The sequence below is a fragment of the Alosa pseudoharengus genome, unplaced genomic scaffold (genome assembly GCF_046254945.1).
Source record: "Alosa pseudoharengus isolate Yale_2024_CS ecotype anadromous, Long Island Sound unplaced genomic scaffold, YU_APseudo_1.1 YU_APseudo_1.1_scf_17, whole genome shotgun sequence".
NCBI lineage: Eukaryota > Metazoa > Chordata > Actinopteri > Clupeiformes > Clupeidae > Alosa > Alosa pseudoharengus.
Genome location: NW_027468640.1, coordinates 34800275 through 34814864, shown reverse-complemented (window position 1 = coordinate 34814864; position 14590 = coordinate 34800275). Strand labels below are relative to the sequence as shown.

The window sequence follows — 14590 nt, the reverse complement described above, 5'->3', positions numbered from 1 at the left end:
TATGTGCCGATATTTTAGCTTCTGTGTTATCTACATAAACAATAAAAGGCAAAACAAGACTCGACTACCTCGTATGTAACGTTAGGTTCCCGTAAGAAGAATGTTTAGCATGTCCGGTTGAAGGGAAGCTAACGCACTGAAGGGAGATAACCGTATTGTTTGGATAAGAAGCGTAGTCCAGCCAGCACGGAAACTCGTGAACAAAGCTATGTAGCCTACAATAGCATTGTAGCCTATGTTAAGGTAAAGCATAGAGGCAAGTAAACCTAATGAAAAACAGTAGTTTTACCGTTAGGTAGTCGAACGATAATCATTTCAGAGGTTTTCGATGGATTGACCGTAGGTCAGAAAGTGGAAAGAAGATTAGCTTCTAGCCTCAAGGCTATACCTTTTTTGTTTTGTTTTACCATGACTGTTTTTGAAGATGATCATGTGTGGTAGTTTCAACATTAACACGACTTGATATCACTTGTGAGGATGATATTAATAATAATACATAAATAAATGTTTAACTTTGATGACTTTGAAGGCGAAGGAAGTGTGAGAAGAATTTCTGTGTATCTATCATATGAGTTACAAGATTCAGTTCGATGGCTAACGTCACGAAGTTAAGTGCGAGTCTGCGCAGTACTGGGGGGACCAACTGAAAAATGACTCAGTGCCCTCCCATTGAGAACGACGGAGTCTGTTCGTCCATTTCTTTTACTGTCTATGGTCAGAGGTCAGAAACTGGGGCTAGATTTTGCTAACAGAGTTGCCCAATTAGGGGCTCGTCATCACTTTTGTCGTCACGTTGTAGTTCGTTTGTAGTCAGGGATGGATTACTGCACGGGCCTACCGGGCCCAGGGTCAGGGGGCCCTGAAGCCCAAGCCTTTGCATGGAATCATTGCCTCAATATCAACAAATCGGGATGTAGGCTATATGAATTTGATTGAATTTAGTATTGGCCATCCCCAAAATGCACCAGAATACAGGAAATCACATCAAACAAATGTTTTTTTTTCTGGGGGAGGACCCCCAAACCCCCCCTCCCACATATACGACAATAAGTGGGGGGCCCTTAATACATCTGGGCCCAGGGGCCTGAAAGTTCATGATCCGCCCATGTTTGTAGTCCATGTGGCCTTTCATGTCCAACAGTTTTAATGTGAACTTGGGAATTTGTCCTTTTTATCACTTGAAAAGCTGCATATCTTTCTTTCACAAGCATCTTACACTATATTTTAAGCAAATACAGTTGTTTGTTTAGGATTAGTGAGTGTATGTTTTAACCTTTGTTGTGGCATCCGTGTTTGTCACACATTCGATGGCAAAGCACTTGAACACTTGCTGTCGGAAAAACAAAGTAGCCATGGGGGCGGTCCTTGTCATTCCGAGGTGCTCTGAATGGCTAGGAACTACAGGCCTACGACGAAGTATCTTGCTCCGCCTATATTCTTAGCCTAGTCATGGTGACGGGAGTTTATAGGCGTTTTCGAGTAGCCTATATTAGACAGTTCAGCCTGAACAGAATGTGTTAGAGGCTTTTCCTGACTTATAGCATCTGAGCGAAGTTTACACATCGCCACCATGGCGCTCACCTACTTCGAACGATTGCAAGTGTGGGTTAGGCGTGCGTTCATGGGCGTGTTATATGCTATATTTTGGTTGCTGAGTCCAAGACCGACCGCTGGTGCACCTACCAAAGTCCCTCCAGTCACCAACCCGCTGCTGAAGCTGTCTGCTACGCAACTTGCAAAGAAAATTCGTCGGAGAGAGGTTTGCATCATAAAGTTTTTTTTTTTTTACTGTAGGCTACACAATTCTCATCGAAATCACCTGTTCATGTATAATGTATGTCTGCATCCACACAAAATGCTCTGCAAACAGGGAATTGTCAAAGTAAAACAACGAAGGTTTTGTTGGGTTTCGAACATGAGTCTCACGGAGGCAAAATGTCCACATTTGATGTGTTTTAATGCAGAAAAACACCCGGGTCAATTTTGGCTGGAATTACACTTTAAGCACTGCCAGTGACGACACTTTAAACTATTTGACTAAGGAAAAAGTCTAGTCTATTTTTATGTGCCTACGACCTTGCTTAAATTGTGTTTATTGCAATAAACAAGCAGTTTATTACCAAATTTGGCTCATTATGACAAAATGCGGCAGTTATTAGCTATAGCCTAATGACGTGACAATGTATTAGACCTGTCGAGTTATTACATAATGCTTGTTAGCCTACCGTCACACTCAGTGGTTAAATTGGCTTTTGTAAGGAGGGGGAGCCCTTACGGTGATGGTCATCATTCAAAATCGCGCCGTAAAATGACAATGTGTTTTTACACCAAATGGGCTCTTTTTCCAGTATTAATGTAAGGTAGGACTACTATTGTTGAGGGGGGGGTTGTGATTTCCTGTAATCTGGTGCATTTTGGGGATGGCCAATACTAAATTCAATCAGATTCATAGCCTATCCTGATTTGTTGATATTGAGGCAATGATTCCGTGCAAAGGCTTGGGCATATTTTAACGTTTAAATGCATCAATCTGGTGCACTTTCAAAAGAAATTCAGAGGTTAGACTTAATAATTACATAATATTATATAAAATTATTATAAAATATATGGATGGAAATATTTGTGCTTTTTTAACCATGCACACAGAATAGTTATGATACTGCAATAAATTCACAACCACAAAGCATATTTTCAAAAATAGGTCAAAAATAGTGTACATTTCAGCACTCCATGAAATTATGCAGTAGCCTGTAGCAAAACAACCTGTGTTGTTCAGCTAGTTAATCTAAGGCTTAAGCTAGTCATATTGGTTATTGAGTTATATTGGTCATTGTAATGGGCATCTACACTGTAAAAATTGGATAGTTCCTTGAAGAACCTCAATGTTACTCCAAGAACCCAGGGGCTCTTCTGAGAACTCAAACGTGCCTTGATGCTCTTAGAGGTCTCTGCAAGAACCTTAACGATTTTTCAGTATGAAAGGAGGTTCCTCAAAGAACCCAATTTAATCAAGGTTCCTGGAGGATCTCCAGCTGAGAAAGAATAATTTTCTTGAATTTATCTTTTACAGGCCTATATTGCTGTGTAGCCTAGGCCTAACTGATTCAAAACATAAGCTAACCTAATCAGATAATATGATACTAGGCCTGTGATAGGCTATGACAACAAAATAAGAGTTTTGATGACCCTAATCGCCTATAGTTTGACTTGTGTTTCATTGCGCAAAAGATCTGAAGAATTCAGCTACTTGTGTGGTGTTTTCTTAATTGTGTGTAATTAACTATTTTGAAAAACTAGACGAGCATAGGCTAGGCCTACTGCCTATGCCAAAATAGCAGCAGAACACGGTCGGATAACTCGATGGGCGCACAGGTGTTGCTCGAGGCGATGACGCGCGTGTGGAATCTTCTTTAAACATGGCAACAGAATTTGACAGTTGAGTCAACGTTACTACAGGAGGTGAGTGCAACATTTTGACAGCCCTATCTCAAGCTTTTTTAATGTTGACGTTTGTCAGAAACTATACCTTAAATGATACATATTCTACATATTAAATGGAAACGAGACGTTTTAACCATGACCTCATTATAGGCTATAGCATACAACTAAAGGTAAGGTCAACGTGTCATCGTTAACATAACATTAGAGCTTAGCCTTATTTAGCCTACCGTTAGTTTTTTAAGTTATAAGATAGCATTATGCCTTGTCTTGTATGCTATGCTTAAACTGAATGTTAGCCAAATATTCTGTCTATTTTACTCCTTCAGCACAGACTTTTCAACTTCCCGTGTTTCCAACTCTCCTGAAATGAAAGCTAACATTTAATGGAGGAAGTCCTGACGTTCATTTTGCAGATTATACAGGTCCTATTTGATTCAATTTCTATGTGGTAAGTGTATAGCATGAGGTAGCCTACAGCTTTACTTACTGTTCTTCATTTGCATTCATGCAAAACAACAACCAGTCATTTAAAATATAGGCTACTCCATCTCTATGTTTAATTTCAAAGGTATCCAGTATCATGACATTTGTGCTGCTGCTGTATCTAAGCACCCTTTCCTCCGGGATCGCACAGGACCAGGATATGCATGTAAGTAGATTATTAAAGTAATAAACATACAGTTAGGCCTACTGGCTGTAGTGAGGGTCCTTTTTTAGTGCACCTAACAAGTAGGGATAATGGGATGGGATAGTCCTGTCAGGGGTATTCAGGTTGTTGTAGTCTGCTCACTTACAGATGCAGTTGAATCATGTATGCCTACTATGACACTCTTCACTGCTGTTGGTATGTTGCTTAACACCTGTATAAACCAGGCCATTGCATTTGAATTTTCCTTTAGGCTAATTGGTTTATATAACCTTTCATATTATAGTTGGTTGGGAATGCTAAAAACAAATTCAAGAAGGAGAGAATCCCACTGAGCCTTCCTGAAATTGGATACCATCGAGCAAAGCATGGGAAAAGGCAAAATTCATCACAGGCAAGTCACCTTTTCCTCACAAAGCAAAATGCATCTGTATCTCAAGCAGAAGCTTTCAGAATTACACTTCACTGTGATCCTTATTGAGGTTTACTTTAATTCCAGGACAAAACTCAAGGGAAACCACACTTATTATTTTTTTTTCTATTCACACAGATACCTGCTACTAGGGCTGCACGATATATCTAAAATCTATCGTTATCGCGATATCAACGCTTGCGATGGACATACCGCAAAGATTACGTAATTTTCGATAAATTTCGATACATTTTCTGTGCCGTGCGCATTCCATACAGTCTGGTGTATTCACATTCTGAATGTCAACATATTTTACCAAACCGATGCTGTCATGCTGCCCAAGAAGCCCGTCCCCTACCAGTTTAGGTGTGTGGTGTTTTAGGTGTTGGAAGCGGGAGCTAAGTCGTGATGGCTGAAGATAGTGAGTCGAGCGAGGTAGGCTACACTTGGGTGAAGAGGAATTAGTGACTAAAAGGAAAAGCACGTCTGTTATATGGGAATATTTTGGTTTTATGAAGGATGCCGTGTTACAAACACAGCGCAAATGCGTCCTTCTCCACCGTGTTAAAATAAACAATTTCTTTCGTTATCGCTATATCAGAAGATATCTGTCTTTCACTGTCTGTAAGGCTTGTATTTCATGATTTGCATTTAGCAAAAGCCTCAGACAGCAGCACAGAGGTAATCAGGATTCGTTATTTGTAAAAGTTGTTTAACCTACTTCTTAGCCTGGACTGTGCGATTGCAGCCCAATTACTTTCACTTTCCGCTGCCCTCGTAGTCGGCATGCCGGTAGCCTAATAACGTGGGATGCACAGCCTATGAGGTTACAGACTGAGATGACTGCCGCGATATAGCAAGTAGCTTCTTTGCTAGGCCCATCGAAGGCTGGCAATGTGGAATATTCCGCTGGCTGGTGCACAAGTGTTCAGATTGGCTGTCCATCCGTCTTTTATGAGGATTAGGAGCAGATCTTCCACACAACTTCGATAGCCTATCAGGTCTCTTAGCTGTCCATCAGGCCATATATAGCCTAGGCTACATGATATTTTATATTGTTTATGTAGAAAATTATACATTTATTTCTGTAATTATACATTTACCCCCCCCCCCCCCCCAAGCAGAATGGGGGAAAAAAACATTAAATATACTGCTCAAAAAAAGTAAGAGAACACTTCAATTATACACTGGATCAGTACTCTGACACTGTTTGGTTCTGAGCACAAGTAAAACTTTTGAGGCGAGAACTGTCAGACATTCTGTGAATGTAGTTTGAGAATGGGGGAAAGGGTGGAAGGTTTCAAAAATGTGTGGAAAACCTTTTTTGAGCAGTATATTTAAATATCGCAAATTATATCGTTATCGCAGTACTCAATAATGTTATCGCATATCGCATGTTTTCCTAATATCGTGCAGCCCTACCTGCTACCCAGGATGCAAACACTGTAGTTCAGGTATGGTGTGTGTGTGTGTGTGTGTGTGCGTGCGTGTGCATATGTTCACTGATAATCTTTTTACACTGACAGGTTACATGTTCTCGGTGATGAAAGCGTATCCAAATCCAATGTAAGTTTTCAGATGATGATTAAACACCATATATTACTACTTATTACATTTCTTTAACCAAATTGACCTTTACTTTAAATTGAATGTAACATTTACAGGACAATGAGACAAAAATGAAGGAGCAGTGTTGAAAAGTAAACCCTGATCTAAATACGATTGAAAACAGAATAAGGAGAACAATCAGTGACAGAGTGCCATTTATTCAACGCCACTCCACACAGGAAATCCTTACTGAATACCCAGCTTTACACCACATTTGAACTGTGAGTTAACATTTGGCATTTAGTTCACTGCAAATTATTTTTCAGATGTTCTTCTGCCAAGCAAACATGCAATTTGTTCTTATATTTTTAAAAGTTTTCTCTGAAATTCAGCACCTGCATAACATTGACCTAAGTACCAATCCGCACTAAATCAGGCCTGTGAGGAGACAACCTACAAATACAAAGGTATTAAGAAGTTTGATTTACACTTGTCATTACTGTTATAAAACTGTATGGAATTACAAGTATGTTATTACTGCTATAAGACTTATCCAGTGTATTGTTCAAATTCAGGACTCTTTGCAGCAGAGCGGCCATATCTGTTTGGGGACAATCCTGACAGGCTCATACGTTGTGGATAAGGTAAGAGTACCAGTCATTTGACACTGTTAGAAACTTCCACTGCCAATGGGCTTGAATATCACCAATTACCATTCTAAATACTGTTATTCTGTACTTTTCAGATATCCAAGACACCCACACCTACCCTATGCATGAGAGGGAACCCCTTTGAGGAAGACACCACTATTACACTTTGCATGGACGGACAAGACGTCGTAACACCAGAATATGTGTTGATGGGCATTGGAGCATTGCTAGCAGTTTATTTAATTTTCAATATGGAATACCCAAAGGCCGTGAACAACACATTTTTGTTTTTACAGTCTATGTGTGATATTAAGACAAAAGAATTATTTCGGATGTCAAATTTCATACTTAAATACTGTAGTTCAATCAATCATTTATTGACTATTTCATGTACATTAGGAAGTTAAAATTGTGTTGTTAATAGCATTGTTTAATAGATGTTTTCATTCATGCCTTCATCTATGTAGCCTGTGTATTATTTGTTTATTTATATATTTATTTATGTATCTATCTGTCCATCCTTTCATGTACAGTATTCCTAATATTTTGATATATTGACGCTTTTGATTAAATTCTTGCTTAAATACATCTGTTGTTTCATGTACATTTATCCCACATTATAATAATAAAAATAATAATAACAATAAAGGTTAATACATTCTAATAATAATAATAATAATAATAAAGGTTAATAATAATGAAGGTTCTGTAATGAACTTCAAAAGGTTCCTCAAGAAACCTTTGAAAAGGTTCTTCAAAGAACCTTTCTTTAAAGGTTCTTCGAAGAACCTTTTGAGGTTCCCCCACAGTTTCAAATTGAAGAACCCCTAAAAGTTCCTCCAGGATCTTATAATTTTTACAGTGTATACATGCTATATCTTCCTTTTTTTCAGGACAGTCTGGGCTACCCATATCTGGGAAAGTAGATGTGATAATATTTGTCTTAAATGCAATATGTCTTATGTCAGCCTTTATATCAAGAAAAAAATATTTGCGTCTCATGATTTTTTCCCTCATATTTTTGCATTCATGGCATTAGGAAGCAGTATATTATATATGTATATTATATTATATTAGGCTATATTATAGCATCTGCCAATATAACAAACATGATGGTTGGATACTCTGGCTAAGCAATTTACAGAAACGTTTCTACTGACATACTGTAGGCTGTAGTTTAGATGAGAATACATTATAATTTTGGCCCAAAGTTGGAGACCATGTAGAAATGTATTGCAATTTAAAAAAACGGATCACTCGGGAACCGCTTGTTGTAGCCTACAGATGTATGCGTTATATCCTCGTATTCGGCAAGGTCTGCTGTTTATTGTGATATACGGTTCGCCTTGTGTTGAGTGAATAGTTTGTGCAGAGATGTGTGCAGAATGCAAATATGACTAGGTCTACACATTTCATTACAAGTCCAATGTTAAGTTTTTCGCGAACCATTGATCACAGCCACTTGGCGTTAATATCATTGGACAGCTTAGATTCCGCTTGTTCACGTGATAGGCTATGTGTGACGAGTACACCGCGAGAAATTAAACCTGAACTAAAGATTTTACTGGGCCACGGAAGTTCAATATTAGGCTAGTCTTGCTAATTATTCAGTCTCATATGCCATGTATTTGCCAGGAGATGAAAAATAATTCTAGTGGAATAATAATATTTGGTGCTGAAGGAGACGGAGCTGAGCTCCGGCAGGGTGTGTTGTGGACCTGAGGAGACGGAGCTGCGCTCCGGTGCGCTCCGGCCCAATTTAACCTCTGGTCACACTCATAAGCATAGAGCTCAGTAAATCGATCACTGTCTATCTTGCAGCCTACAGTCCAGGCAAAGTAGCGTTTTACGACAGACTAATTGTTAAAGCATTTTTGGCAGCTTAAATAATTTCTATGTGGTGTCCAGAACAACATACTGAGACAAAATCCGGGCACATTTTCAGTTGAGAAGCTTAAAACATGTAATAATTGTAGCGATCTCACCCTCAGACAAGATTCACCTTTGGCCAGGACGACCATTTATTGGAACAGGAAGACTCATACGAACACAGACAACTACATAGGGTAACACAGGGGTAGGGCCTAGTCTCAGCCGCACATGCAACACACAACAAGGGTTTACCACACACATCAACACGAGGATAAGCACATGAGGTACAACCAAAGAGACTAACACGCTAACAAATACACAACATGGTAAACGTAACTACAACTATTATAATCGACATTACACATTCTAGCATTCACTCGCACTGCATTCTGGGAGACACTCATTCAACATTAGACATGAACATCCACCGGCGCTACATAACCCCCTCCCGAGCCATTGTCGTCCCCGGCAATGACAGCTCAGCTCACCGCTCGTGGCTGCGTCGGTGTCAGTCCCAGTGCTTAGTCCAAGTGACCGGAAAGCCTCCGGCTGCACGATAACCCCTCCCGACTGGAAGGGGTCTCGGCTGCCTCTGTCACGTCAGTTCTCCCCCGAACAAGCACCAGAACCGGCCAGACGTGGGTCGTGGTGTCGCTTGGGCCCTCGGTTTCCCGCCGTGCAGCTGCGCTACCTCAAACAGCAGCAAACAGTCCCACTGCAAGCCGAACCTCCGGATACGCTGGAACCCCTGGACGTTCGGTAGCCCCCTCTGGCTACTGTGACCGCTCGTGGCCGTTGCCACCTGTCCACAGTGTGCCGATCTCCAGGCGGTCAGCAGTCCACGTCGAGGTCCCTCCTCGCGCTGCCCTCTTGTAGAACGTTTGTCGGCTGTCTCTCGAGCACAACGATGCTCCACTGTGGCGGGAAATGGAGACCCCGACCCTCCCAGCAGGCTCGGGACACACAGGAACTCACACACAAAACATGAAAAACATTGCGCAGACTTGCGTCAACCGGAACGTGCGCACTTCAAATCTCAACAGTCCACAAAACGATAGCTCCCAAGGCTCTACAGGTCGACGTTACCCTCTTGGTCACTAGCTGGAGCACCGCAAGCTCCCGAACTAGCAGGTATGACTCCATCACACTCTCGACCGGCAGCTGACGATCTGGAAGTTCTTCCGTAGCTGGCGGTGTACACCCGGCCGCTGTGGTCGTGTTCCAAGGTCGTCAGAGAGTTCGCGCTCTCTATGGGTGAGATCCTCAGATGACGGCAGCATCGACATCGGCGTCGAGCCGGGAACTTCTTGCCAGCCGCGGACACTTCCGCGACATCAGCCGGGGCCGCTTCCTCCAGCGCTGGCAGCTCAAGTCGGCTGTGCAGGGCTGGTCCCGCTGATCGCCTGCACAGGTCCCGCGCCGGGCCAGAAGGTCCTCGATCCTCCGCAGTGGCGAGCTCAGCGAGCTGGTTAGTCATTAAAAGGACCACTGGAACATTTGCTGAGGTCCGCCGCCAACTTGCTGGCCTGGTCTTCGGCCTTCTTCTCCATCTTGATCTGGTGTAGATCTTCGCGCCCCGGAAGGGGCCCATCCCACTTCTGACACCAATGTAGCGATCTCACTCTCAGACAAGATTCACCTTTGGCCAGGACGGCCATTTATTGGAACAGGAAGACTCATACGAACACAGACAACTACATAGGGCAACACAGGGGTAGTCTCAGCCGCACATGCAACACACAACAAGGGTTTACCACACACATCAACACGAGGATAAGCACATGAGGTACAACCAAAGAGACTAACACGCTAACAAATACGCAACATGGTAAACGTAACTACAACTATTATAATCGACATTACACATTCTAGCATTCACTCGCACTGCATTCTGGGAGACACTCATTCAACGTTAGACATGAACATCCACCGACGCTAAAATATTTTAATCTTTGTCAACTTAAAACGGGGACACTGTCCAGGGCGTCACTAGAGCTGGACTAGTCCACAAGCCCCCTAGGGGGGTTCGGGGGCATGCTCCCCCGTAAAAATATTTGCTATATTTTAACGTTTAAATGCATCAATCTGGTGCACTTTGAAAAGAAATTCAGAGGTTAGACTTAATTATTCTTATCTATGGATGGAAATATTTGTGCTGTAGCCTAAACTTGCACTTCAGAATTTTAACCATGCACATACAGGTGGAATAATTATAATATTGCAGTAAGTTATGATATTGCCCAACCACAAAGCATATTTTCTTCAGTTTCACAGTTAAAGGTCAAAAATAGTATTGGCTACATTTCAGCACTCCATGAAATATATCCTAGTGGCCGTATTGTTCAGATGGTTAATCTAGCTAGTTATCTTGGTCATTGTATTGCCTATCTTTTTTTCAGGACAGTCTGTGCTATACCCATATCTGAGAATGTATGATAATATTTGTCTTATGTAGCCTAATAGGGCCTATGTGTTGTCAGTCTTATATCAAGAAAAAATAACTCCCGTCTCATGATTTTTTTTCCTTTATATTTTTGTCACTAGGAAGCATACTAGTAGAAATATAGGCTACATTGATATTTGTAGGTGATTGTCTGGAATCTGGCAAATGACAACCATTATGGTGGGATAGGCCTACTCTGGCTAAACAATTTACAAAAGTTTGTACTGAAATAAATAGTTTACAGGAGAATAGGTATACATTATAATTTTGGCCCAAAGTTGGAGACCATGTAGAAATTTGTTGCAATTTCAAAACCGGACTACTCAGGAACCGCTTGTTGTAGCCCCACGCTAGAGTTGTTACATAAGTTCATAGTTAATTTTCTCGCAAACCATTTATCACAGCAACTTGGCGCTAATATCATTGGAAAGCTTAGATTCCGACCGTTCACGTGATATCTGCGTATGATATATCTGTGACGAGTACTCCGCAATTTTAGTTTAACCTGGACTTGAGCAGCTGGCATGTTCGTGATGAATAGTTTAATAAGTCCCCCACACAAGTGGTTTCATTTCAAAGATTCTACCGCGCTGCTATTCCACCAATCGAAATAGCCTACCAGAAATATGGGCATTCTAGAACATCTCTGAGGTCTGAGCTGAGCGCTTGCTTTGACTGGCTTGAGCCTGTACGTGAAGGGTGCAACTGTACGTTTGGTCAGTGTTCTCTTTCTTTTTTTTATTCCAATTTTGGGTCTGTCAGTCACAGTGAAAACCGGGGACTTTTCCGGGGACAGCTCCAGCCGGGGACAGGTCACCGAAATCGGGGACTGTACCTGGAAACCGGGGACGTCTGGTCACCCTATACTAAAAGTCCTATGCTAAACAAATTTTTTTTACAATTAGTTCTATTTTTGGCTCCAAAATGAGAGCTGTCCTTTTCCTGGATTATGCCCCCTCCCCTCTAATCAAAGTCAAAGTGCTTTATTGTCAATTTCTTCACATGTCAAGACATACAAAGAGATCGAAATTGCGTTTCCTACTATCCCACGGTGGAGACAAGACATATTTTACCAATTAGGTCCACAGACAAACATAACATTCAAGTAAACAATATAAAAAGTAAAAATAAGAAGGCACATACAATGAAGAAAAAAGAGCAGCAAAATTTGGTAGAAATTGTGCAATTGTGCATACAGTAGACAGTCAATATAATAGTGCAAAAGTCAGTCAATAAATGGCTGAGGTAGTTTTGTTTGACCTAAGTATGCATGTGGCATAGTGGTGCAAGTTATGCAAGAGCAGCAGAAGTGTGTTCAGAAGTGTTCAGGACAACAACAACAAGTTGCAAGTGTGCAAGTGTACAAGTGGAGTAGTGCAAGGCAGCCATTGTGGGTCTAAAAGTCCAGGATGTTATGTAGCTGAGGGTGGAGGGGGGAGAGGGGGGAGAGAGTTCAGGATCCTAACAGCCTGGTGTATGAAGCTGTTGGTGAGTCTGGTGGTGCGGGAGCGCAGGCTTCTGTACTCCCAGAGGGCAGTAGATCAAACAAATTGTGAGCGGGGTGACTTGCATCACTCACAATTGTGGTCGCCTTGCGGGTGAGGTGGGAGGTGTAAATGTCCTTCAGGGAGGGGAGTGAAGCACCAATAATCCTTCCAGCTGTGTTCACTATGCGCTGCAGGGCTTTCCTGTTGTATTCAGTGCAGCTTCCGCCCCACACAGCGATACAGCTGGAGAGGATGCTCTCAATGGTGCCTCGGTAGAATGTGGTCATGATGGCTGGTGGAGCACTTGCTCGCCTGAGTTTCCGCAGGAAGTACAGGCGGCGCTGAGCTTTCTTCGCCAGTGATGCAGTGTTGGTGGTCCAGGAGAGGTCTTCACTGATGTGCACCCCCAGGAATTTGGTGCTGCTCACTCTCTCCACCACAGCACCGTCGATGGTCAGTGGCAGGTGTTGGGTGTGACCTCTCCGGAAGTCAACAACAATCTCCTTGGTCTTGCTGACGTTCAGGAGGAGGTTGTTGTCCCTGCACCACGTGGTCAGAAGGTCGACCTCCAACCTGTATTGAGTCTCGTCGCCCTTGGTGATGAGACCCACCAGAGTTGTGTCGTCAGCAAATTTCACAATGTGGTTGTTGCTGTAGGTTGCAGTGCAGTCATGCGTCAGCAGGGTGAAGAGCAGCGGACTGAGCACGCAGCCTTGGGGGGCCCCCGTGCTCAGTGTGATGCTGCTTGAGATATTGTTGCCAACACGTACACTACTTGAGGCCTCTGACAGAGGAAGTCCAGTAGCCAGTTGCAGAGATAGGTACTGAGTCCCAGTTTGTCAAGTTTGCAGATGAGTTGTTGTGGTATTATGGTGTTGAATGCAGAACTGAAGTCTATAAACAGCAATCTCACATATGAGTCTCTTTTTTTCCAGGTGGGTGAGGGCTGGGTGGAGGGCAGAGCAGATTGCATCCTCTGTGGGCCGTTTGGCTCGGTATGCAAACTGGAAGGGGTCCAGGGTGGGGGGGAGAATGGATTTGATGTGTGACATGACAAGCCGCTCAAAGCACTTCATGATGATGGGTGTCAGTGCCACGGGGCGGTAGTCATTGAAGCAGGATGGAGCAGTTTTCTTCGGCACAGGTATGATGGTGGCAGCTTTGAAACATGATGGGACGATGGCTTGCTTCAGGGAAGTGTTAAAGATGTCTGTGAAGACATCCTTAAGCTCCTCAGCGCAGTCCTTCAGCGTCCGACCTGGGATGTTGTCTGGGCCTGCTGCCTTACGGGTGTTGATAGCAGCAAGTGTCCTCTTCACGCTGTCGGCAGAGAGGCACAGGGGCTGCTCGTGTGGAGGGGGAGGGGTCTTCTGTGGGCAAGTGCTGTTTTGTGCTTCAAAGCGAGCAAAGAAGCGGTTCAGATTGTTGAGCAGAGGGATGTTGCTCTCACAGCTCTGTGGCGCGGGCTTGTAGTCCGTGATGGCCTGAATGCCCTGCCATAGGCTTTGTGCGTTCCTGCTGTCTTTGAAGTGGGTGGTTATCTTGCGAGTGTATTCCTTTTTTGCTTCCTTGATGCCACGGGACAGGTTGGCTCTCGCTGTTCTCATGCCAGCTTCATCCCCAGCTCTGTAGGCTTTGTCTCTGGCCCTCAGCAGCCTGAGGACATCCCCTGTCAGCCATGCTCCAGTTAGCCCGAGTGATGATGTCTTTTGTGTGGGTCACATCATCAATGCACTTTGTGATGTAAGAGGTTACAGTGTCTGTATACTCCTCTATGTCTATCTGATTGTTGTAGGTGGCTGCCTGCTTAAACATTTCCCAGTCTGTTGTGTCAAAGCAGTCTTGAAGAGCATCAGAGGCTCCCTCAGGCCACACTTTTACCTAGGGCTGGGCGATATGGACCAAAACTGATATCCCGATATTTTGGGGCTGATTGGCGATATACGATATCGATACGATATTGATATTTCAAACAGAAAGAGCGAAGTGCTTCATATATTCACTCAACACAACAATTATGACAACACAGCCAGTTTTAATTATATTAATTTCAGACTGCTCTAACAGAGCTGTGCAAAAAAGTGTAAACAA

General features: G+C 42.9%; 1 protein-coding gene and 1 long non-coding RNA gene across 5 annotated transcripts in view; both read left to right on the top strand.

The window, feature by feature from the left end:
- Nucleotides 1–1479: 1479 nt before the first annotated feature.
- The window catches only part of LOC143127716 (fatty-acid amide hydrolase 2-A-like), a 76873-nt gene continuing 63762 nt past the window's right edge, over nucleotides 1480–14590 (top strand). Inside the window, exon 1 of the mRNA XM_076289378.1 lies at nucleotides 1480–1759. Coding sequence (XP_076145493.1) covers nucleotides 1571–1759 — 189 coding nt within the window. The 5' untranslated portion in view covers nucleotides 1480–1570. The remainder of the gene's footprint in view (nucleotides 1760–14590) is intronic.
- Nucleotides 1767–7240, top strand: LOC143127718 (uncharacterized). 4 transcript variants are annotated; one of them, XR_012987675.1, is made up of 9 exons: nucleotides 1767–3459; nucleotides 3768–3889; nucleotides 4010–4090; nucleotides 4374–4481; nucleotides 6026–6065; nucleotides 6164–6328; nucleotides 6423–6514; nucleotides 6623–6691; nucleotides 6793–7240. It is a non-coding gene; the product is annotated as an uncharacterized LOC143127718 (long non-coding RNA). The 4 variants fall into 4 exon arrangements; XR_012987676.1 differs by lacking the exon at nucleotides 1767–3459 and having other exon boundaries at nucleotides 3625–3889; nucleotides 4341–4481; XR_012987677.1 differs by lacking the exon at nucleotides 1767–3459 and having other exon boundaries at nucleotides 3626–3889; nucleotides 6440–6514.